This window comes from Parasteatoda tepidariorum, chromosome 10, assembly GCF_982258835.1.
Source record: "Parasteatoda tepidariorum strain Cologne lab strain chromosome 10, Ptep-v5.0, whole genome shotgun sequence".
Classification (NCBI taxonomy): Eukaryota; Metazoa; Arthropoda; class Arachnida; order Araneae; family Theridiidae; genus Parasteatoda; species Parasteatoda tepidariorum.
In genome coordinates, this window is record NC_141764.1 from 101,200,804 (window position 1) to 101,226,719 (window position 25,916).

The 25,916-nt window shown below is 28.8% G+C and overlaps 2 protein-coding genes across 2 annotated transcripts; one reads left to right on the plus strand and one right to left on the minus strand.

Annotated features, from left to right (window-relative positions):
- On the minus strand, window positions 1-12,838 carry LOC107445212 (tetratricopeptide repeat protein 1). Its single transcript, XM_016059559.4, has 6 exons — window positions 12,346-12,838; window positions 10,133-10,306; window positions 8,495-8,531; window positions 4,699-4,847; window positions 1,866-1,920; window positions 1-396 (listed from the first exon to the last, which is right to left on the minus strand). Exons 1-6 carry the CDS (start codon window positions 12,583-12,585, stop codon window positions 281-283), a joined length of 771 nt encoding a protein of 256 aa, XP_015915045.1. The 5' UTR covers window positions 12,586-12,838; the 3' UTR covers window positions 1-280.
- A 36-nt stretch (window positions 12,839-12,874) lies between these two features.
- LOC107445213 (cytochrome c oxidase subunit 4 isoform 1, mitochondrial) lies at window positions 12,875-25,640 on the plus strand. The gene is made up of 4 exons (XM_016059560.4): window positions 12,875-12,993; window positions 16,966-17,248; window positions 24,191-24,322; window positions 25,383-25,640. Exons 2-4 carry the CDS (start codon window positions 16,978-16,980, stop codon window positions 25,517-25,519), a joined length of 540 nt encoding a protein of 179 aa, XP_015915046.1. The 5' UTR covers window positions 12,875-12,993; window positions 16,966-16,977; the 3' UTR covers window positions 25,520-25,640.
- The last annotated feature ends 276 nt before the right edge of the window (window positions 25,641-25,916 follow it).

A 25,916-nucleotide genomic window follows, 5' to 3' on the forward strand; every position in this document is an offset into this window, starting at 1 on the left:
TTAACTTTTATTCTCAAGTTTTATTCACAAATAGCTACAAATCATAAAATGCAAGGAAAAATATATACATTCAACATTAATCAATAATTAAGAATGTGAGTTTAACTCTGAGATGATTTTACAAACAAAAATCAGTTTATTAATGGTCCAGAGACCAATGCTTCTGCCACTCTAAATAATTGAAACAGATTTTTATAGATATGACTAACAGAGAGTTAAAACCATTTAATTTGAAGAAAATATATGTTGTAGTAAATAAATCAAAATTTATGTATCATGGTTATTTCTGAAAGTTTATACTGTATCCACCAGAATTCGGATCTTGAACCATTTTAAAATTATTGGTTGAAAGCCCAAATGGTTTTAAGCAAATATTTCCAAGGTCTTTGAGCTTTCCTGAAAGAAAAAAAAATGCAAATAAACACTCATAAATTAAAAATAAATAAACAAATAACCAAAAACAATATTCATCGATTAACGCTACCTAAAAAATATTTACGAATAATCCATGTTATATTTTCAACAATTTCAAACTTTTTTTATAAAAATTATGTTAGTCATTTAGATATGAAAAAGTAGAGAAACACCGGCAATCATTTTGTAATTGATTCATGGTCAAGTTTGACTTTTAAATAGCATTATTTTTAATTTGATAAGCTAACAGTGATTAAATCATGCTAAAACTTCCACATGGACTATCATGGATAACATGTATCTCAGGGAACTGATTTCAGAAACTTGCAACAAAATTTTCACAGCAAAAAACCATGAGACAAGGTAAAATCAGGAATGATTTTAACAACTGTGTCCCATACCCACCTGATCATGTTGGGCAGAAATTTGATGCATCCAGTATTTTTAATAATATTTAATTTACACTGTTTTGAACCACTCTTAGCGTTCATATTTTGCTGTTACTGGACAGCTAATTAGCAGTCCAGAGGCTGGTTGATGTGAAAATATAAACAAATGCCATCAATTTTGGTTGAACCCTAAAGCACATGCCATCAACCGAGACTGAGCCGCATTTTGCAGGAAGGAACATAGAAGTTGGTGCTTGTCTAGTAATTTACGGCTCGTGACAAACCAACAGACATGTTATTAGAATTAAAATTCTGAAGAAAGATTCGGATTCCCTTGCAAATTTCAAAATGTCAGCTATCTTGTTCTTAATAAAGAACTGCAGAAAATGAATTGTTTCTTTAAGTATCAAACAATGTATTAGTGTCAAAAACAATCATTATAAATGTTTTGTGACAGGCATTGCTAAAAGGTCCCATCTTAAGAAGAACTCTTTTTTATATAACTGAACAAGACATTCCAATGGTAATTCAATTAGCTTAATTTTAAAGGTTAAAATATTACTTAAGAAGAAATATAACAAAAATTTAACCAGCTACATCAAATAAAAAGAATATAAATACCTTCATTATTAAGGCGGCACATGTTTCTTTTTTTTTTTTTTTCAAATATTTCAAGCAAACTTTTTCAAATCTTAGTGTTAGTTAATTTTAAATTTCAGTCAATTATTTTTCATATGAAATCTAAAGCAGGTTGCAATAGCACAGAACAAACTTACATATAACGATACATAAAGTTAAGGAAACATTTGGTTTTAATATTTTTTACAGATTCATTTTTTTCCTGATTATGCAATTTAAATCCATACATTTTTAACTATAAAAATTTCAATCTTTTCCTCAGTCAATTAAAATGTCCCTAATATTTTCACAAATTAAACAATATATCCAGACATTTATATATTTTTAGTTATCTGAAAAATTTTGCTGACTTTTCAAGGTTATCCAGGCAAATAAACACTCTGTTAAAAATAAAAAAACAAGGTAATAAATTTAAATATGTACCAAACATTTCTTGTTTTAATTTCTCATTTCTTTCAGCAATTTCAGCAGGAAGAGTCTAAAACATAGAAGGATACACAGAATGTTATTTTACATTAATGCATTGAACATATAAATCAATGCCTACGGAGTCACAGCAGGAATTGAAACATTTTTGATTTCAGACAAAGTATTAAATCAGCTCAGAGAGTCAATTATTAAAACTCAGTTCAAATTTTAACTTTAATGTGATTTTATGAACATATTATTGCCATATTTGGTGTATTTTTGATCTAAGTTATTTACTAAGAGGGATAAAATTGTCCGCTTATGAGAGTGGTCCATTTAAGGGAAGGGTACACTAATAATTGCAATGATGTAGAAAAAGTTGAATAATCTTAAATAACTATTTACAATAATATTTATTTAAACTTTAAAAAATACTTTTTTCAGTAAAATATATGAATTTTTTTTTTATATATGTATACATAATTCTGGATGTAGCTCCAGCTTATATAAACAGACATTCAAGTTAGTTATATGATACGGAATAGGATCATTTAGTCCTATGTCACTTCCTTAGACAGTTTGACTATCAGGTTTACCCCCCTAACACCCCACCATCACTTGATAGGAAAAATGGTCTTTGAAAGTGCACCTCCCACTATGCACAGAAGCAGCAATGCATACTTGTAAGGCAGGAGGCTCTAGAGAGTTGTCTTATTCCCAATTGATCATCTGCCAAGTGTCTACATTAATGTTTCATTTATATGAACACCTCAATGACGAGATTTCTGCTCTCTTTTTTAACCCAGCAATGTGTTAAACATAGTCTCAGAAATGATAATAAGTATAAAGGCATTTTTAGTGGGGAAGAGAAATTGGGAGCATTTAAGACATCATATCAGCTATCAGCTTGTGGGGTCTTATAACCAGTATCCTCCAGATCAAAAGATGACACTTTCTAAAATATTTCACATTTTCTCACCCTTTCTTTGCAAAGGTAAAGGAAGGTGAAAAGAGAATTTATAGTTGTAAGATAGCTTAATACTTTCAGTTCTGGATAAGATTACATGCCGTCATGTGGGACTACTTTGTGCAGGATTTCGCAGTTTTTGAACTTTAGTAGAATTATCGATATTATATTCATAACTGGACTCAGACGAGTGAATTTGATCAATATTTGGCATTATTTGTATGTAATATTTACAAATAATAAGCCAAAACTTACCTTGCACAAAGTAGCCCCCAATTGGGGTACTTTGTGCAGTGATAGGAATTCAGTTTAATAATCATGTTTTTAGTAAAGTATTGATATAAAATTGTTAAAAAAGTTAATTGTTGACATTTTTAGTGACAAAAACATCAAGATATGTAACGATATTAGTTTGAAAATAATTTGCAGCGTTAAAAAACCATTTTTTATGAAGAATTTATTCTTAAAAAGAATGTTTATTTCAAAACATATGAGTTTAAACAAAAGGAAACCATATGCATTTTTGAACATTGAAATGGATGAAATTTCAAAAATAATAATTATTACATATTCATTAACATTTATAATATTGATAAATTTGAACATAACGTGCTTGAATGAACACGACAGAACTTGCTCTTCAGTTTCTGTCAAAATCACCTGATGTCCTATAAAACATATTTTTATGTGTTAAATCATTTGATTAATTCATTAGAAAACCTTTGTAGAAGAAAAATAATAGTTTACCAGCACGTTTCATGTGTTTCTTGTGAATTTCATTAGAGATAGTATTTCTGTGGATTTTGTACTTCCGAGAAGCTTCTGCAATCGACATACCACCAGCAACTGCTTGCAAACATTGTTGCAGCTTTTCTAAAGTGTAATAACGGTAATTTCTCGTTCGAGGTATTTTTTTATAACGGTTGACAATTTTTCTGTCGGAAAAATAAAAATGAATGAAACTTCGCACAAAGTAGCCCCACAGTGCATTCATTTTCATTTTCCGCTTATTTGTTAATAATTTTAAATTTTTTTTAACGCTAACATGATATAATTGTTTATTAATGTATAAATAAAAAATTTGCACTTACGACAATTGTTTTATCAACGTCTTTGCATTTCACAGCTAAAGTTTCCACGCACACTTTTCGACGTCCGACGTTCTCGGAAAGGTGTTGACATTGGATAAACAAAACACACTCTGAGATTGTTTTAAAATTCGAAAAAATGTTTGTAGTAATAGAGGAGACTTCTATCTTCAAATTCCACACATTTTTAACGTGAAAAAAAAACATAATACTGAATAACAGCACTTGAAAAGTGCCAAATTCAAATTTGCACAAAGTAGCCCCAAATGATGGTGCTTTAAAAATGGTTGCATATTTTTTGTCTTTAGAATTTAAAGCAGAAACAGTTTTTTTTCTAATTTAGAAAAATTGGCGTCCGGTTTGTAGAGATAGAAAATAACGTTTTAGAGAATAAATGACTGTCTGTGTCCAGTTACTGAAGCGTCTGTTTTGAGGAGAAGGTACATAATGGTTGATGCATAGAAGATACACAGGGAATTAAAAATATGTACATAATGAGAGGCATCTGCTTTGTAGGAGTGTTCATAATAGGAGGTTTCACTGTATAATGTACGTATATATATTAAAATATAAGTGGAAAAAAGTCTCGAAATTTCGTTTAGTTTTTTAACATTCAATGTTGGAATCAAAAAATTTAGGTCTTTTTCCTTTTGGTTGCGGACATAAGTATTTTATAAAATGCCTTATGAAATTCATTGCATCAAAATATGAAAAGCTTAATACTTTCAAAATTATACAGAAATTATTGAATGTTACTCTTTATGGAGTAATAAAATAAATAAAAAATACTTACAGCACATGCTTGCCTTGCTTCTGAATTATTTTTATCCAACTCAAGAACTTTTTTATAGTCCTCTAAACACCGATCCAAATTGTCCATCTTTTTATGAAGTTGAGCTCTTCTTAAAATGGCTCGCAGGTAATCCGGGTTTAGTTCAATTGCTACATAATTCCGATAAAAAAATAAATAAAATTGGAATGAAATACAAAAACATATAGAAAAACTTAGAAGTTCAAAAATTCTATGAGACTATATTTTAAAAGTTCACAGTTCAGGATTTTGTAAGGAAATACAATTAAAATTAATAAATCATTTTCACTAAACCATAACCAAGGTAAAATGTAGTTGTAGTATACCCCCCCCCCCATGTATCCAACTGAATATTACAGCACCGAATTTTAAATCATGTCATAAAAAATCATCTTGATTTTACTTCTGTAGGCAACTAATATTTTTAGTCCAACATGCTAGACACTGACATGACAACAGTGAGACTATATAGAGATACAAGAGTGACTGAAATTTATGTAAGATTTGATGATAAACAAAGGAATGTAGAATTAGAAATAACACCAAAGAATATGCAATTAGTGAAAGTTGTTGAATATTATGCATTTTGTATCTTAAAAACGAGAGTGGCGGTTCTGACCCAAAGTGAAAAATTATAGAAAAGACTATGCACATGCAGAAAAATAAAAATATATATCTACAACACATTTCAGGAAATTCAGAATTCAGCACAACATTTTTATTAAAAAAGAGAAATATAATTGGCATAAAATTACTTATTAATTGCTTTTATCTGCAAAAATAGTTTTAAAAGAATTTAAAACCCTTTACAAAAGCTTTTTTTATCGATTAATAATTTAAACATTTACGCACAAGATTTTAGTTTTTCTTATAAATAAATTGTTTTTTTAATAATTTTATGAAAAAACTCTATTATTACAGCAGAAATCATTTATAAATATCATGCATTTAACAAGAAAATAGATTTAATGAGTGAAATGGGATGTATTGCTTGGTACAATTTTATAAATGTATTAGAATATACTCTTTTAGTAAGCAACTTTTTCACCTTTTACTTTTTTTCATATTCAATCTTTTAAATTATTGAATCATAGTTCAAAAATTATTGACAACAAGTGCAGCCTTCAGAGAAAGAGAGAATGCCAGCCAATCAATCTCATTTCCAGAAGATAAAGAATTTTTTTTAAAAGGGTTTGTATATCCCAAGGGTAGAACCTAATTGGCTGCAAAAGCATATCTAGAAAATGCCCAAAGTAAACAGACACTTTCAGTAAATCTTCGCATGTGCAACAAAATGAGTATTCTCAATTACATTCCCACTTGTAGAAAATTATATATACTTTTCTATCCAAAATAAGTAGTGTGTCAAATTTTCTGATTTATGAAATTTAAAAAATTATGTAAATTTAAGATAGTCTCTCTCTCTCGTTTTATTCTTAAAAAAAGGATATCGAAAATTAAAAATAATTCGCAGATAGCATGATAATCTGTAATGCCTGCTGCTATGCTGTGAATGTTTGGCTGTCAGGCTTGGAACTAGTATTAACCTCTTAAAACACGAGCTTTTTTCGAAAAAACTGGCAAAAAAAAAAAAAAAAACGATTTAGTTCATTTTTGATCACAGAAAATGAATTTATGGGTCTGGGTGTGTAGCCAAATCTTTCGATAAAAAATAAACACATTTCAGGTATTCTTTAAGCACTGAAAAAATATTTTTAATTCCTATATACATTAACAAACTGCAAAATAATTTTCAAAGACTTTACATGATCATGATAAATCACTAGTTTCTGACAAAGAACTATTTTCTTAATTATATTAGCCACCATAAAAATATCGAGATTTTTCAGTTCGATTTCAGAGGGTGTAAAATGCAGCAGAATTGTACATGAGAATGCAAGAATCCTTCCCACTGAATACAACTCAGTATACGCACATGCGGACCTGCAAGTATTTAATCAAACTTGTAAAATGATTGGCACTTTCATATGCTACAGACCAATGGTACGGCAAAATGGATTGTGTGTGAATGAATTGTGAAACCGTTAAATAGAACAATGTGAAATCCAAGATTTTGCATAATGTGCAGCGAAAATCTCGTTTTCGAAAAGGGAAAATTAAGCACTTTTTAAAAACACTTAATAATAAAAGCACCTTTAAGGGCTTTTAAAAATGTAAAGCCAAAATAAGCACCTTTAAGCACTTTTTAAAAACGCTGCTATGCACTATGATGGGTATACTGTAAATTATTTCTAGCAATTTCATTTGTGTGTGTGGGGGGGGGGAACTAAGGAGCGGGGGTTGGTGTAAAAGTTGTAAAAAAATTACTGTTCAAAGTTTCAACAATTTTATTAGAGGTTCACTTTGAATTTCAAGATATTAAAATCAATTAAATCAACTCAAGGATCACCACTTTCATAGCAGAACTTTCTGATAAATTGGCATATTCAAAATCGTCAGAGTCACTCATTATCGGATAACTTTTTCAAAACAAGTAACAAAAACACTTCAATTTATGGTTAACTGTTTACTTTTATGATATTTAACACAATAAAAATGGATATATTACCTTTTTCAGACCAAACAAAGAATTCCCAACAAACTTATAGCTAATTATCAAATGCACCACACAAGAAAAATACTGTATAGCAGTGTCTTTAATGGTGAATAAATTTAATTATAAACTAACATATCCATTTTTACTAGAACGGATCTCAGATGGGCATTAGAAATAAAATAACATGAGATACAAGATAGCCGTGTGAGACATGGGCAAATGCATTACAGGTTCATTTTGCATTGAGATTGCACTGGTGAAGCAAAATTTTGAATTTGTTTGACGGATTTAATTTTCATTTGTTGCAGAGCATACTATTTTATGACTCACTCGTTAATTTTCAAAATAAGCTTAAAACATGATTTAATAAAATAAAAATATATGTTTCAGTATAAAAATAGCAAATTGAAGAAAAATTTAAATAATAAATTTTGAATTTTGCTTGAATGTTGTTCTTTACATCTATTTAAGTGCCTTAGTATGAAATTTTTTCTAGATAAAAATATTGTTAAATGTTCTTCAATGAAATATTTACAATAAATGTATCTAAATATTTCTTTTGAATTTGCATTCACAAAATAATAATAATAAATTCCCTATATAAAATGCAGATTCTTAATAAATATTTTTCTTCAAATCAATCGGACAAAATATACAAGATATAGTTTTAAAATAATAATAATAAAAAAGATGTTCTAGAAAACAAACATTTAAATTAATAAACAATAATTTTAAAACATCCTTTACTTTACCTTCCTTTACATATTGCTTCATCCAAACTTTAAGGATCATACTCAAAATTTTTTCCTTCCTAAAGTATTTGACTTCAAGATTTTAAATTTAATATGCAGCCAAAGTGATATTTTAAAAAAAATAAAAATAAAACATTTTAATAAAAATTCTTTGAGTCTTAATTTTATGTCAGTTTTTCATTTTGAAAAAAAAAATTAAGAAAATTTGTTTAACTTTTCATTAATTATATGTAAGGACAGAAAATGTTTGTAAACAAAATTATATTACTCAAGATTAATTTAATTAAAAAATTAATTTCTAAATATTTCTATGAATAGCGACTTTTTTAAAATAATGATTATACACTTTCATAAACTTATAACTTATAACTAGTATGAACTTTTATAAACATTTTCATCATACAATTTTCGATACAAAATATGAAAATATTTTATAGACACATACTAGAATGTATATTAAAAAAATTACCTTTATTACAATCTAATAGAGCAGCATCTTTATCGTCCTAAAATTAAATACAAAAAATTTTTTATCTATTTTTAATAAATTAAAAAGACATTTAAGATAATGCTAAACTCATAAAAAGGGGAAAAGAATTCCCTATCCTAAACATCATAAGGGCATAATATTTTTTTCAAACATACTCTGATTTTCAGCCATTAAAAATATTATAAAAATTAGATATAGTTTTTAAAATTAAAAATGTTGTTTAAAAACATACTTTTGAAAATGCAACTTATCAGCAAATCTCATAACAAGTGTTTAGTAAAAATTAATTATTGCAGAACTTATTTGGTATATTGAAATTTATTGTAGATTTTAAAATATTTCTTGACCTATAATGCCAGTAAATGCAAAGGTAATTTCAATAAACTAGTCTGTATACATATTTTTTCTAGAGAGGGGGTAGATAATATTTCTAAACACATCACCTTTTTCCTCAATTTAACTAATATTTAAGATTTACTATTATAATAATAAAATTTTATTTCAATAAAAAAAAACTTTTAAAGAAATAACTTTAAATTGAATACCAATTTTCAGAATTTGAAAATCAGTCAAACCTTTTTAATAATCTCATAATTACATAACACCATTGTCAACTGGACATTGGATACTGGAATAATAGGTGAATGTGGTTTTATTCAGGAAGTAGTTTTATTTACACTCATTGAAATTCAGAAGTAACTAGTTACCACATTAAAAACCTCTCAAAATACATTATACACTTTTACATTCTAACAACTAAATATAATTTAATTTGCCTCTGTCATGAAGAGGAGAAGCAATTATTTTGAGCTAAAATTTCAATCTTCAATAAGGTTTAAATCATGTCTAAATAATGATACATTTGAAAACCATTAAAATATTTGAAATTTTGCGTGACATTGTTTCTTTTATTTTAAAGATTTGGTTTCAGTTGAGTATCTGTTTTTAATGGTGAAAATTTAAAGGTTTACAATGCTTTCACTTTAACAAGGTTCCACACCTCAGGGGTCGGAAAACAATTTCCACATTTGACGAGGGGTGGCTCATTCTTCTTAAAATGTGTAGCTGTATTTTTCTGTATAGAAGTTCAAGAAGTTTTAACTATAATACTACACCATTCAAATTTAAAAAAATAATTTTTGGCATCATTTGATGGAAAGAAGGCACAAAAACTGTAAGCATAAAAATACTCTTGTACAGTCAAAATCAAGAAAAAATTATTAATTTTCAAATTATATAAATTCAAATAATTAATGACTTTTAAAAAATACTTAATGCTTAATAGTTATTAAATAAAATTTGAAACAAAACATAAAAAGATAGGTAATTATTTTTCAAAATAATTTTTTTTTCTACACGCATTCTTTCTTAATTATATTTACTTGGTAATATGTGATAAATATTTTATCAATACAGTAAAGACATAGAAAGAAATTATGAAAAGTTCTTAATGTATTGTAACTAAAATAGGAAGAAAAAAATTAATATCTGTTCAAATTATAAATTCTTATCTTAAATTTGTAAAATGAAAACATTTAGCAAAAAAAATAAATTATATGACAACTTTTTCTTTAAATTATACCTGTTTAGGTCAACATAAATAAATGAAAGACTTACAAGACCAATTCTTGCAGCAGCTCTGTTTGAATAAAGTATTGAGCGTTCATTCTGGCACTTTAGAGGACACAAAGTCAAAGCTCCTGTATAAAGAACCATAGCTTCTTTGAAATCCCCAGCTTTGAAGCACTCATTTCCAGACTTCTTCAGATTTAAAGCTTCAATTTTTTGTTTCTAGTGAAATATAAATATATTACAAAACAGAAGTCAATAGTATTTAATAATTTTATCGTGAAAAACAGTCTCTACAAACTGATTAAGAGTAATGAAAGCGAGATTTTACGGAAGGAGACGACATAGTGAAACTGATAAATGTTGTATTCAAATTTTCACGTGATTTAATAAAAAGTTCTTTATTCTTAAAAAAACTTAATTGCTATAACATATTTTCCTCTAATAAGTTATAAGATTCAGTATTAGAACATTTTGACAACAGGTCATTGTGAGCCAGGGGGTCATGGAGATCGAGCAACCATTGAGGGTGTTTCACAATAACAGCTGAGGGTTGGCATATACGTCAAAATATTCCTCAAGTTTTGCTGACTTCCAGGCAGGGGCCCACAGGGAACCAACTCAACAATTATAACTCATAACTAGGGCTGCAGCAAGAATATCCGCAAAATTATAATCCTTTTTTTTTTTATAAAATCCGTGAAATTCTCGATATGTTTTGATTTGTGCGAAAATTGCTTAAAATGTGAATTTTTTCTTTTATTTTTAATTTTTTTTTTAATTTAGCATAATTTTTTACTTTCTTGAAGCCTTAAATTGAACATGGAAAATTGATTTGATATTTAGGGGAGTAAATCAATAGCAAAATGACAAGAAAATAGTTCAGCGATAACCACCATCTTGTCAAGTAAGGTGGTCTTTCTACACTTAGGGAGGGTAATAGACTGATAGGATTACCTTCCTGAAGTCAGTAAGAGTAGAAAAGAAATTGGAATCACAAAAGAAGGAAAATGTTATAAATCAAATCTTTGACATAAAAATTATTACACAGGCTATTGCAATATGCAATGAAATTTCTACTGCCTTCTTACATATCCAGAAAATTTTTTCTGGGTGGCTCCTTGTGATTTCTTAAATAGGGATCAGTTTCTTAGATGAGAGGGAGATAATGCTTTTGTAACTAGCAGTTTAAATGTAGAATGTTTGTGTTTTCACAGCAATTACTTCTTACAAAGCAACGGTCAAGGAATTGTGCATTGATGAAGGAAAATTGATAAAATTTTGGAAATCAAGGACTAAACGCTATCCAAAATTGGTAATTTAATGTTTGTCGGTGCCTACAAACAGTGTGGACGCAGAAAGATCGTTTTCTAAGTATAAAAATGTATTAAGTGATGAAGGACGAAGCATAAATGAGAATAATCTGACAATATACAACATTTCTTACCAAAATTTTGTTAACTTAAATAAAAATATAAATATTGCTTGAAATTAAATGAAATACTTTTGTTCTGTATTTTTTAAGCTTTCTTTATTATTTGCACAATTTCTGTCTTTTGCATCATTTTTATCGTAAATTTTTTATATTTAGAATCTGTGCAATTTTCCTTGAATTTTGGGTCTTTTTTCCAGCAACAAACTTGCAACCCTACTCCTGACCACCCATGGACAACCTATAAATATATTTTATAAATTTCTGCAAGTTAAAAAACCCTTTGGCGCCTTGTCAAAGATAGTAGGCATGAAAAGATACTGATACAGAAATATCTCCCAACCGAGTTTCTGAACCATCGAGTCATCGCCACATTTAATCAATGTGGCGACGCCTAGATGATTAAGAAACTCAAGGTATATTTCTGTATCGTGATCTACCAACTACAATCGCCAAGGCGCCATATAGATTTTAAACTTGCAGGTTTTTTTAAAAAAAACATGTAGATGTTTGCCCGGGAGTAGTTACGAATTGGTCCCTTTCAGTGGTGTTTTTTTTTTTTTAAGTTTCTTGCAGGCCGCTGCATGAAAGTTGCCATGACTTGGCGATTATTCTGCCACAGATCACGATACGGAAATATCCCCTGGTTGCTGCTAAGAGTTTTTCACGAAGGCACCAATATGGAATTCTTCCTCCAGACTTGGACGACTCGTGTGCCATTAAGAATGAAGTGCATAGGTTTATGAAATAAGTAAATTAATAATTTATTATCACCAATACCAACCAAAAGTACACATAAACTTATATCTAAACTCATTTAAACAGCTACCTCTAGTTCATCTTCAGACATGTCCTTCTGAGCTTTCAACAACTCCTCTTCGTCTACTTCAAAATCGTCCTCACTTTCAGATTCACTCTCATTAGCATCGAAAAATTCTTCATTAGTTTCAGTTTCTTGATGTGAATCAAGAATTTGATTGTCATTAGGAATACACTCTTCAACGCTACTCATGTTAAACGAATCTTTATCAACAGTATTTGAAGCAGTCGAATTACTATTGTTTTCCATAATTCTAATTAAAAACTTCCGAATACCGTAAGAGTAATTAATAAGAAAATATTTCAGCTAAATAATTGTATAATTTTTTTCAATAACCAGGGCCTTCGTTTTCAAGAAATAGAATTAATATTCTGTAAGAAATCTTTAGTCACTGCTGTTTTATTATTGGTGTTAGGCAAGCATTCTCGAAGTTTTTACTTATCTTATTATTAGCTTATAGCTAGCATCGATATGATCACAAGCAACATCCCATCTCAGTCTAATTGTTTTTCATGCAAGCTATAAGCAAAGCAATGAAGCAAAACGTAACCATCATCGCAAACACGGGAACTTCGCAAAAGTAAACAAACTACGTAAATAATCTAAATAAGATTAGTTTTACAATTTGAATTTGTGATTATATTGTGGCGCATTTATGTAAGAACCCTTTGCTAATTTCATATCTCTTTTTCATCTATAATGAGTATATGGTTTCGATTTAACATCCGATATTAAACATTTTGTGAAAACTTAGCGTTGAACTGGAAAGTTTTAATATTAGAAGAAGCTATCTTCAATAAAAGCATATGGTTTAATCCCGTGCTTTTGATGTTAGTTAGTTAAATGTAGCTAAGTTTTAAGCGTAAAAAAAATTTTTTTTTCGGAATAAGCTTACGATAGGGAGCTCCTCTTATTTTGGAAAATTTTTATGATCTTTCATGAAAGAGAAAATAACTTAAAAGTGAAATTTTCTCATTTTCTCTTAATACAAAATCACGATAAAAGAAATAATAATAAAAGAATGACACATCCCATACACAGTAAACCTCAAATTTATTATGCCGAATTTAAGGGACACCCTATTGAATGCTAACTTTTTTTCTCCCATTTTTACGAAGGAATTAATTTGTAATTATCTTCCTACTTAAAAACTGTAATTAATTTGAAAAAGCCTTAAAAAAGACAGAGGATACAAAATCAATGTTGTTACATAAATATGCCTTAAAAAAAACTAGATCACTCTTAAAATAACACACAATGTAGTTTTTTTATATGATTGGTCTCTGTTAAACTAAAAAAAATTTTTTTTCTCTTTATAATCCTATTGGACTACTATATTAAAATTTTGCACAAACATTGCTAAAAGGACTACCATATATTTGAACTACTACAACGCATGATTTATTTTAAGAAGCTCGTCTCTTTTTCATTGTATAAAACATTTCAAGCAGATTAGCCATACTTTAAAATAAGATGTATCATTAATAATAAAATCATGTTATAAGGAATGCACAACGTTTGTTTGATAGTGGGACACAAAAAATAAAAAATGTAAAATTTACTTAAATTCTAATTAAAAGTAGCATGTATGAAGCACATAGTGAAGTGTAAAAGTTGTAAGAAATTACATTTTCCTGCAAGTATAGAACTCATAAATATAATTATAACTTGAAAAATGAAATAGTTATTCTGAATGGTTCAAGCTTGCTGTATCTTAAGTAAATAAAAGAGCAGGATGAAGAGAATTTCTAATACATTGATTTTTTTTCGAGGCTGAAGAAAAAAGACTTTTAATTTTTACATTTTTGTTCATAAAAATGCTTTCCTTTATATTTTTTTAATAATATTAAAAATTTGTAATAAGCAAACAGGTCTGCAGACCTTAGGTTGTGCATACCTCAGTAATTCTGTGAGAATAATTGTTAAATATGAATGAATGTTAAATCTGAGTTGAAATTTGATTATTAATTGATTATTCAAATAATTAAAACCAAATTAATACATCAATCTAGCTCAGAATTATTTTCATTTTCTCTTTCTGTTATAAACACAGAAAGATAAAGTTTTGTTCAATTTTGCCCATGAAAGTTTTGGTGTGCCATTTTTGTATTTCCCTCTTCTATTTTTTATGATGGAGTATTGTGCACCCTCTTATGGGTTTTGGCATATTTAATGCTCTACTTCTACTGTGTTCAGCAGATAGGCTGAATTGTTGCATCCCTAATATTATTGTAGGTTTAGTTTTATTTATGTATTTCATTAATTGTAAAATTCAATTATAAAGCAAAGCACCTTCCTCATCTAAAGTATCAAAAGCAACTTGCAAAAAGATTTTCTCTGGAAGATCTTAATGATGCATTTGTTTAAAAATGTTTATCCTCTCACTGAGAACAAAAAAGATAGTTTTGTTCTATCAAGTGTTGTACAAAATACAGACCATTAACAGATTCAGTGGAAAAAGGATCAACTGTAACATTTGTAGAACTTCAATTCTCTGTGAAGAAATGACTATTTAAATTTGAAATTAGTTTTTATGTTACTAGAAAAATGGTTTATGAAGTTGTTTAAAAAATATTATTTTCGTTATTTATGTATATTGTGTAAGGTTGGGAAACACTGCAGATAATTATACACATAATCACTGAATGTCCCCAGGGCTAAAGAGAATACAAGGGCTAGTTCACTCCGCTCTTAGAGCTGAAGCTACGATTTCACTCCTCATGACGTCACTGTGTCTACAGATCTCGGAGATCGCAAGCAAAGATATGATAACTCTGCATCTTTCTCTTGTAAAAATAAGTTAGACTTTTTCTGGTTATTAGCCTTCAAACTTTACGTAATTAACACATTGTTTCCGTTCATAAACATAGTTCAAAATAAAAATTTCTTGGTTATTATATTAAAAAAAATACCATTTTAAACTTATAAAAATGTTTTGCTAGTTGGTGAAAATGACACGACAAATACTTTATTTTAAAAAGTTCAGTTTTAACTTTAACTATTAAGAAAAATGAAGGCATATATCGACACTTTTTTTTATCTACATATTCTTTTATAAAGATAAGTTAAATTTAGAATCCCTGATTTTAAAATATGTCGTTAATAGCAATTTGTTCATACTTAATCATTAGGAAACATCAACCTTAAACGCTAATTACTGAAACAAAATAATAATTTAGGTTCATAATGACATCAGAAATTTTACAATTGCTTATAGACATTTAAATTTACGATGATATAATACATAGATATTTAAATTGAAGAGAATATAATTTTTAAAAAAAATCATAAATAATTAGAATAACTACATTAAAAAATATGTTATGAAATTAGGAGAATTTCAACTATATACTATACATTTTATTTATACTTTTGACTTACATTTTAATTTTCTTTGACTTTATCTATTTTTTAATTCTTTTCACCTGCCTTTCTTTATGAAGTAGCGAGGCGGTTTCTATTTAGATAATGAATTTTTATAAAAGTTCTTTACGACAGAATAAACGTATTGTGGTTTTATATTAACTGTGTCATTTCGGAATCCATTCTTTACATAGTTGTTCATTTACTTTAGGGAACACGCGAAAAATTATACTTTTTCCTTTTGTTTTTATATCAGAATTTTTGCAAGTTGCAATCGCGCAAACTGGCATTTAGATAATAGTTTTAAATTCTTGTAAATTCACTGCAAAAACTGAGGAAAGTCATTATAGAAAATAACAAATGTCTTAGAATATCTCGCAAAAAGAAATGATCCAATATTAGTTAGAGCTAGTAAGGCCAAACGCTCCGTTCTTGAAGTAAAAGTGCGAGCTTTGCGCCAAAGTGACGTCACTAGAGTGACGTCAGAGGATCGGCGCGGCAAGAGATACTTCAAAGGAGTGAACCAGCCCTTCTATTCTCTTTAGCCCTGGAATGTCCCTGTCTGATAAATCTTATGCAACTCTCCATCGATTGCAATTCTAAGATTCCTCTTTTAGCAAATTTACCCTGCTTATCCAATTCAGTAGACTGAGAAAGAGCTGTATCCTAATAGGGCTAAATTTTTGTAAGACAGGGACATTTTTTGAAAGAATGTTTAGTTTTTGGACTTTACTTAAATAATCAGTGTGATCTGACTAATAGATTTTATATGATAACTTAGTTGTAACATTTAAAACTGCAATATTCAAAAAAAATTTTACTGAGACAGGGGAAAAAAACTATAGGTGTTTATTTTTGTTTAAAGCGTTTATTGTAAATATTATTATTATTGTTTTTTTTTGTTGTTATTTTTTGTTTTGTTATAAAGAATAAACTAACATATGTTTCAAAAATAAGAAAAGTCAAAACTTATTGAACTAGTTTGTAACAATTTATAAAATTAAATTTAAGGTTCCACTCATTAACTTAAGAAATTCAAACTAATAAATAAACAAATGGCTATGTTAGCGTCAAATTTTATCATAACAGAAAATATTTCACAATTTTAATAAATTGCCACAGCCTTGTCGCATAATTTTAAAAATATTTTCACATTTCTATTTATGTGCTTCTTTAATGACTACTAATGTGTCTAAATTTTGTTTCAGCATTAGTAATTGAATATTATGCTTGAAATGTGTACTAATTATTTCTTTGCTATTCCAGATAGTCTTTGATATGGGGTTTACCCTTGCTAACATCCTGAGCAGGCGTTTAATGAGGAATGTTCCCAATTCTGTGCAATCTCTTGCAGCATTTCATGGAAAATCAAGAATTGGTGACAGGGATATTGTGGGATTTGGAATGAATGGTTCTTACACTTACATTGATAGAGTGGATTATCCCATGCCTGCTATACGTTTTAGGGAAAATACTCCCGAATCAAAAGCATTGAGGGAAAAAGAAAAAGAAGATTGGAAGAAATTGACTCTTGAAGAGAAAAAAGCACGTAAGAAATTATCCCTTCTTATGAAAATTTCTATTAAGTGTGAATTCTATTTAGTTAGAAATCTTTAGGGAAAAAATCAGAAGACTGTCAAATTTGAAAAATATCTCCCCAACTCCTGAAAAATAATAAAATCTGCTGAATTTTAAAAACATTTCAAATATAAGAAAATTTTGTAAAATTTTGCTGTTTAAATTTTTTTAAACGTTCACACTCATAATTTCTATTCTTATTTGATAAGGTGGGGGAGAATAGAAGAAAAAAAAAAGAACTTGTTAAGTACATCTACTATTAAAATGTCTAGTTATGGGGAGAACTGAAACAACAATTATAATGCCTAGTAATTTGCTTATGTAATATTGTAGCTTCAAAATCATCCTTTTACAGTTGCTACAGCATTATGAACTCTAAAATGTATCCAATTGTGACATTTTAATGAAATAATTTCCCAAATTAAAAATGGATTGTTATGCACTCCAATTTCTCTTAATTTGTTTTCAATGAAACCTTATTGTAATCAATACATTTTTGAAGCATCAGATCTAAAATGCTTTATTATGATAAGTAAAAATTTGGCTCTTCTAGCTGGCTAAAAAATTTGTGTACATATAGTAAATGCATGAACCTGTGCTTATAAAATTCTAATGCAGCTAGAATTTAATGTTACCAGAATTGTAATTCAATGACAGTCATTTGCTACTTTTCTGATTTAATTCGCAATAAGAAGGAAAAGTTCCTAACTACTGCATAATTTCCTATTTATGTCACAAATAGTGATGTATACTCAAAATTTCTATTCTCCAATGTGACTGTCTGATACTAATATCTAAGAAAAGATGAAAATAGTTCATGATCTTTGTTTGCGCCAAAACTTTCTATCTGTAATTCTTTGCGAGCAACCTGAAACAACAGAAAAAACTAATAATATTTTTTTAATACTTTATTTAGTGAATTAGTAATGGGAAGTCAAGTGAGCCATCTATTAAATAAAAACTAGTTTACGGACATCCTTTGAAAAATCAGGAGAAATGCCATGGAATTTAAATTTTTTGAAGAAAAATAAACTAAAAGATCTATATTATCGAAAATATAATCTAGCATGCTATATTAAGAACCTGTGACAAAATAATTAGGTATCTGAAATAAGAATAAGAACAATTATTAGCTATCTGAAATGTTTCCTGGCATTTCAAGGTTTATATGAATTTACTTTGTCTTTGCAATTTTTACCGCACAACTTGGGGTTTTCAAAAATGACTTTTTATCAATCTATATAAATTTTTTCATATCAATCTGACCAACACTTCACTCTCTCAACGCAGCACTTCCATTTCACTCTGTCAGCAAAATTTTACTATTTGTCTTCATTTATTTTAGGCATATTGAATTTGGCATAAACTTAATACAGATATCTGCAGTTGTTTTTTAAATTTTGCAGCTAAGTGTTTTTGAAAAGTTTTATTTTTATTTCAGATAGCTAATAATTGTTACCCTATATGCCATTTATATTTAGACATTCTATGTAGAACAAAGCTTAAAATAGTAAAATTAGTAGTAAAGTGTTACATAGGGATGCAGTTATTGCTACGGCAGTTATTGCTACGTATTTCCGCGTGGCTTTTAAAATTTCGATGTTTTTAGCACAATATTATTATGGATCGCGAGTAACGAATCGCTCATTTAGCTAACCATTTTTTGACGTGGTGTATTTGTGCCGATTTTATCGCAAATCAAATTATTTAGGAATCGATATTTTGGCAATTATTGCTACACATTTCTACAAGGTTTTGAAAGTCTTAAATATTTCACTTTTTGACGTGCTTTACTTATGCTGATTTCATCCTAAATATAAAAGGATTTTAATAGTTAATACTACGCTTTTCCACGCAATTTAAAAAATCTTGTTATTTTTATTTTATTACTGTAGTTTCACGGCACGTAAGTTTTGAATCGCGCATTAAAATAATAAATAATTATGTGCTCTGTGCCGATTTTAATATGCATATAAAAAAAATTCTAGCTCTTTTTTCTTCTTTTTTTGCCGTTAATTCTACTTGCAATTTAAGAGTCGCACATCATAATTCGTATTAACATTAACAAGATTTAAAAATCATCCATCACGATTGGTATTCACTAGATTTAAAAACACAAATCGCGATTCGTATTTTGGCGTTTAAAAATAATATATTGTAATTCTTTTCACAATTCAAAAATCATGCACCGCGATTCATATTCTCATGACTTAAAAATCACATATAGTGATCATATTCACGCGTCTTAAAAATCACACATCTCGATTCGTATTCCAATTTAAAAACCGCGCTTAGCGTTTTTTATTCACGCAATTTAAAAACCACCCATAGCAATTCGTATTCAAGCGATTTAAAAAGCTGGAAAGAAAGAGCACCATTTGGGACAAATTCCCAAACTGATTAAGTTATTTTCCCAAAGTTTAATATTGCCCACAACAACAGCTTCTGTCGAAAGACTGTTTTTCAAAATGAATTTGGCATGTTCATGAGCAGTGTTTAAACAGAAGCAGTCTACAGAGCAGTGTTTAAACAAAATCATTAAATTTTCATTTAATCGCTAGAAAAAGTTAACACATGATCAAGTAAATATAACTATCACTATGTTCGAAAATTTTGCAAATTGAAGGATAACCATTAAGAAATTTTTTAATCCATTTTCTAAAAACACGGACCATTTTATATCATTTATGATCAAATACTGGGAAATGATTTGTATGTCATTAAATCTTAACAGTAAAAAAGTGTAATCAAGATAAGTATCATAAAGTAATGTAAATTTTAATTAATTGTTAATATATGTATATTAATTGTAAATAGAGTTATATGTTAAAAAAAGTATCGTATTAGTTTTTTATTATTAAGGAAAATAGTTCCTTCAAAATGAATGTTTTCTTTCTTTCTTTTTCTTTCCTCTCTCAGCCACTGCCTCTTATAATTTATTTAAAATAAATATTTTAAAGTTGGAGTACTAAATGTTGAAACTTATTTTGAGCTGAAAGGGTTCTGTTTTAATTCTAATCATTTTTGACCCTATATAAACTTTCTTTAAATCAAAGTATTTAATTTGCATTTATTTTAATAATTAAAATATTTATTTATTTTTAAAAATTTAATTTTTTGAGCAAATTTTTTAATGTTAGAATTTTGCTCTTTTTATCATGTAATGTGATAAAAAGAGCATAAATTTTCCCATTGTTTTTAATGATTTCAATTTATCTGAATTCTGATAAATTAATTCTGATTCTGTTTTATTTTCTAAGTAATCAGTTTTGCAGTTTCTAATTTTAACATTTAAAAGTATTTAATTTTATGCTAACATTTTACAAGGTTAACTGATAAAAAGAATTAGTGCCTGAAACAATGATATTTATATAACAATTACTACCTACAATTGCTGTCAACATGTTTGTCTAAATACTTTGGTATGCAGCCCATCGTTGGTCAATCTCCTGTGCATGTGGCCCTTCACTCAAAAAGGATGTGAACCTCTTGTGTAACATAATATCTTTGTTTCGTTTTCCATAAAAGTATTGTTGAACATTAGAGGAGAAATAATAGTATTTTTATGTTAGTAATCTTTTACTTCTGTTGTGTATATATATGTACATACACAGTGGAGCGTGGGTTTTACATTGTACGTCAAACACTTTGTATAATATCCTGCTTTCTGCATCATTTTTGCTGGCCTGGGAAAATAATTGCCGATAGCCATAATCTTAAGTTATCCTGGATTTCATATTTATATGCCTTTCTAACTGATCAATTTTTTTTTTAAAAAAAAGGAGAGACATGTTTAATAGCTATGTAAAGATGTTCTAATATTTTTTCGATTCTATCTTATTTTCCTTTTGTCTATAAAGGGGGATTTCACCTTGAGTCACAATCAGAAGTGTCAGGACATAGGCGAAACATAAGGAAAGTGGTAAAAGGAAGCATGGGAGCTTAAGTTGTAAAATTTGCGGGTGGAAATTTTTCCAGCAAATTTCAATCTTTAAATCGTTGAACAATTAAATCTTTTTAAGAACCTTACACTAAACAACTATTTAGGTAATCATTTCATTTTCTTAATTCCAGTTACTACTAAAGCAAAAATAAATATTCTAGAAGTCCTGAATTCCATTTCTTCAGCATTACATAATGTCGACTAAAATGCATTTTAAATTAATGTAATGAAGCAGACTTCTCGCTATTTAAAGGGAACATCTGACCTTTGGAAGATCTTCCGAAGTAGGTGACACGACTGCAACACCTTCAATATCTGATTTAATACTTGCTCCCAATGATAGTAATAAAAATGATGAAGATTAGTAAATACTGGAGGATATACTCACAACTTTTTATGCTTTGAAACTCTTGATCAGAAATTGTGAAACAATATTTATTAGTGAATGTAAACAAAAAAGGCCAATTCGCAAACAATGGGGAGTATTACGAGGTATAGTGTTAAAATTTTATCTAAGCCGAAAATGAGTAAAGATTACACATTTTGTCTATAGTTTGTCTCATAAGTGCCAATTTTTGAAAAATACGCTTGGATTTTTCCCACACCCCGATTATATGTTTTCATGCGTTTTTAACATCTAGACAGACAGAAAACGTAAAATCGGGGTTTCACTGTGTGTATATATATATACACCGAAAAGCCATTACATTATGACCACCCTCCATCCATAACAATGGGCTAGACCAGGTTTTCATAGTTTTTCGCCCAGGAACAATGTTTTCATGGGGCACATTAGGACCCATAATCCTTATAGAACAATCCCTGACGTCTGTAAGCTACTTGAACATAGTTGCAGACCAGGTTCATCCATTCATGGCAACAGTTTTTCCTGCGGGGGATGGTGTTTACCAACAGGATAATGCACCATGTCATAAGGATCGAATCGTCATGGATTGGTTCGAGGAACATTCCAGTGACTTTCAAGTCATGCCTTGGCCCCCAAATTCACCTGACCTTAATCCAATAGAGCATTTGTGGTCCTACTTGGAAAACCAAATTCGTGCTGCCGCGCTACCCCCTCCCAATGTGAGGGAATTGCAGGACCAGTCGGTGAGCGCTTGGTACCAGATACCTCAGACTACCTTTCAGCACCTTGTGGAATCGATGCCACGGCGGATGCTAGCAGTCTTGAGGGCTAAAGGTGGTCCTACATGTTATTTGCAGGGTGGTCATAATGTAATGGCTCTTCGGTGTGTATATATATATATATATATATATATATATATATATATATATATATATATATATATATATATATATATATATATATATATATATATATATATATATATATATATATATATATATATATATATCAGTGGTTCCCAAACTTTTTGACCCATGGAACTCTTTTTATAGTCAAACTTGCTTGCGTATACTTGCCGGGCGGACCCCCAAGGGAAAAACTGCTTACCTATACGGTATAAAAATTACAAATAAAAAAAAAGCATTTTGTTGAACTATTTATTGAACTATCTTTTGTTTAAAATAAAATAAGAAAAATTAATGACTTAGATGAACATGATGAGATTTTAAGAGTGTATTTATGTCAGGCTCAATATTTGTGAGCACTAATTTCTAATCATTTATTATTATTATTTATTTGTGATGAGGTTCATTACGGCACTGAAACTGAGAGAACAATATCCTCTTCCCAAGTTTTGTTTATACAGAAAAAGTTTTGCAACAAACGCAGTTTTACGACTTTAGTTTTGATTAAATTTAATTGGTCATCTTGTAGTTTCAAATTAGTTTCGTTAAGTTTGGCAAATGTACTGAAAATACATTCGCTGCAGCTTGTTTTAAGTTAGCCAGAAAACCTCGGTATCTTCCTCCCATTGCCGGAGCACCGTCAGTAGCTACGGAAATGATATTAGTCAAGGGTATAGCATTTAATTCAGTCAATAACGTTTCACCTTTCGTATCGCTTTCCAAACATTTAACAAATAACAATTCTTGGTAAAATTTTTATTCTTTTACAAATTTTATATAAGCTAAAAGTAAAAGCTTCGTTTCTTGGATAAGTAGACTCGTCAATATGTATAGAAAATTCAGATATTTTTAAGTACTCACATAAAGAATTTTCTATGCACTGAGATATTTTGTCAATCCTTCTTTGTACATTATTATTACTCCGTTGAATTCTTTTTACAATGTTAAAAGCTGGTTTGAGCAACCCGGTGAGTATTATCTCACTTACAGCTAGTAAAATAAGTTCTTCAATAGTGTGAGGCTTTACGGTCTTTGCAATCATGTAATATTTAGAAACATGCAATCCATCGTCACCTCGCTTTGATGTTGTCCTCATAAGTTGTTGCAGTGACAGTGTTTTCAGTTATTTTTCCTTGACTGTTTGAAAAATAGTTAAATCTTTATCTTTTTTGTCACTATGGATTTTTATCAATTGTTCGTTAAGCTTGGAATGTGTCATTGAATCACTTGCTATAGTTTTATTACATAGAAGACGCACAGGTAAAGTACTATTTCCTGGTGAAGAAATAAAGACATACTTCAAATATTCAACACTGTATTTTCAGCGTTGTTTCTTCGACTCATTCATACTGTTATCTCTTAAAAAGGAAACAAAAGATATAAGAAAATTTGTAAATCAACTGTTTAATTTGTAACAAACCACTGTTAATAATTGTAAGCAATCACTTTTATTTGTAGTTTACTTAGCACGTAAAAATCGCTACTATTTAATTTATTTTAATTTCGATAATAATAAAAACCAATCACAATTTTATTATTTTATATTAAACCTCACACGGACCCCCTGACGTTGTCCAGGGACCCCCTGAATGGTACCACGGACCCCTGGGGGTCCATATGGACCACTTTGGGAAACACTGATATATATATATATATATACATATATAAAATTTTCTAAATTTTTCTTTTTTACTCCAGTATACAGGCACAGCTTTTGTTTGACTTTTTCGGAACAAAGAGCTCCTAATGGTGATTGGAAGTACATGATCGGCGGAACTTTTGCTTTTATGGGACTCATGTTATGGGCTTATTATCTTATGAAAATTTATGGTAAGAGTTTTGAATTTTTCATAATCATTCCAAGAAAGAAACTGCTCCAATTTTCTATATTTTTTTTAAAGTTTAAACTTGCATGTCATGCAATATTTTGACACTTGATCTAGATAAATGTTAAAATTTTTTAATGAGTTTGAAGATTATTAGGTAACAGTCAGATCCACACACACTTAAATGTTTAATAATTAGTGATTCATTATGTATATGCATGCATTGCATTACATTACAGTACATTTACTTTTCTCAATTCTTTATTCTTCTTCATTGTTAGCATCTACAGTTACTGCTTTTCTTCTCTAAGCATTCAAATGTTTGCTTCATGTATTTAAATTTTTTTAATTTTCAGGCATTAATTAAAGTATGCATGTTATGGCCTAAATGATCAATCAACGATTATGAATTATCACTAAGCAATTACGCATAGTTACCATTTCTCAGTCTAGCCTTTATAATGACTAATTTTTTTGACATCTCGTCATTATGAATGAAACGGCAATTCCACAGTAGAAAGAGCGTTGTAACAAAAAATAAACATTTAATAGAATCCCTCCATTAATAAACTTTTTGTTTTTCTATTAACTGTTTTAGATATAAAAACAAATATTTTATTTTTTATGTATTTTGTTATGGTAATAAAAAAAGTGAATTAAATTTTGATATACTTTGTATTTGTGACATCAGTCAAAGACAATTGTTCCTCTCTTTTCCCTCTTAAGTATGGCCATTCCAATTTCTCTGTGCAAATTTCACCTGAATTTTCATTTCAGTGTAAAACTTACATTTAAAAAGCAGTTTACGCATTATCATTAATTTCCATTACAAATCACAATTTCTTATTTTAATATTTTATTTTACAGCAAATCATTTGTTTACATAAAAAAGGGGAAAAGAGACATTTCCTATCTTTAACATTTAAACTAATTGTATTTTCTTTAATGTTTAAGAAGAAGAAAAAAACGATTTAAAGGAGTTTGGAGGACTCTACACTTATTCCATGTCGCGAAACTCGCTTTATGTTGTTCTTAGTGATTGAAATCATTCTTTGTTTGTTTAGTTTACCCACCTCTGCCTTATTCAATGACTCCAGAGCATCAATCGAAAATGTTGGAAAGAATGATTCAGCTTAGAGTAGATCCAATTGATGGCCTAACTTCTAAGTATGATTATGAGAACAACAAGTGGAAGGATTAAACCTCTTCTCCTTGTATTATAAGGATTTAAAAATTTTGTAAAGGAATATTTTTTCAAAAATTATGTTGATGAACATGATGTAAAATTTTATATACTTTATAAATAAATAATTAAATAATAATTACTGAAGTTGCATTCTCAGTACTAATTAAGAGCATAAAATTATTTAACCGAACTGCTTAATGCATAGATTTGAAAAAACAATAAAAGCAAAAGAAGATAGAAATTCATAGTTTGTCGTACTATGTTCAAATTATATCCAAGAAAATGTGTACTCCTTTTTGCGCTTATAATTGTGTGAGCTTATCAAGAGATTATATCTTTTCATTTTTTTTGTTTTCCGGTTTTTTAGTTTATATTTTTTTTACTAATTTTTCTTATCTTTTCACTAATCTTT

Bases quoted from the DNA above. Each gene is read 5' to 3' on its own strand.
- LOC107445212 (XM_016059559.4), bottom strand. From the start codon at position 12,585: ATGGAAAACAATAGTAATTCGACTGCTTCAAATACTGTTGATAAAGAT. The intron at 1,921-4,698 runs GTAAGTATTTTT...TCTATGTTTTAG, and splicing joins AAGCAAGGCAAGCATGTGCT to ACTCTTCCTGCTGAAATTGC. The intron at 397-1,865 runs GTACATATTTAA...TTTTTCTTTCAG, and splicing joins ATTAAAACAAGAAATGTTTG to GAAAGCTCAAAGACCTTGGA.
- LOC107445213 (XM_016059560.4), top strand. From the start codon at position 16,978: ATGGGGTTTACCCTTGCTAACATCCTGAGCAGGCGTTTAATGAGGAAT. The intron at 17,249-24,190 runs GTAAGAAATTAT...TTTTTACTCCAG, and splicing joins TCTTGAAGAGAAAAAAGCAC to TATACAGGCACAGCTTTTGT. The intron at 24,323-25,382 runs GTAAGAGTTTTG...TTGTTTGTTTAG, and splicing joins TTATCTTATGAAAATTTATG to TTTACCCACCTCTGCCTTAT.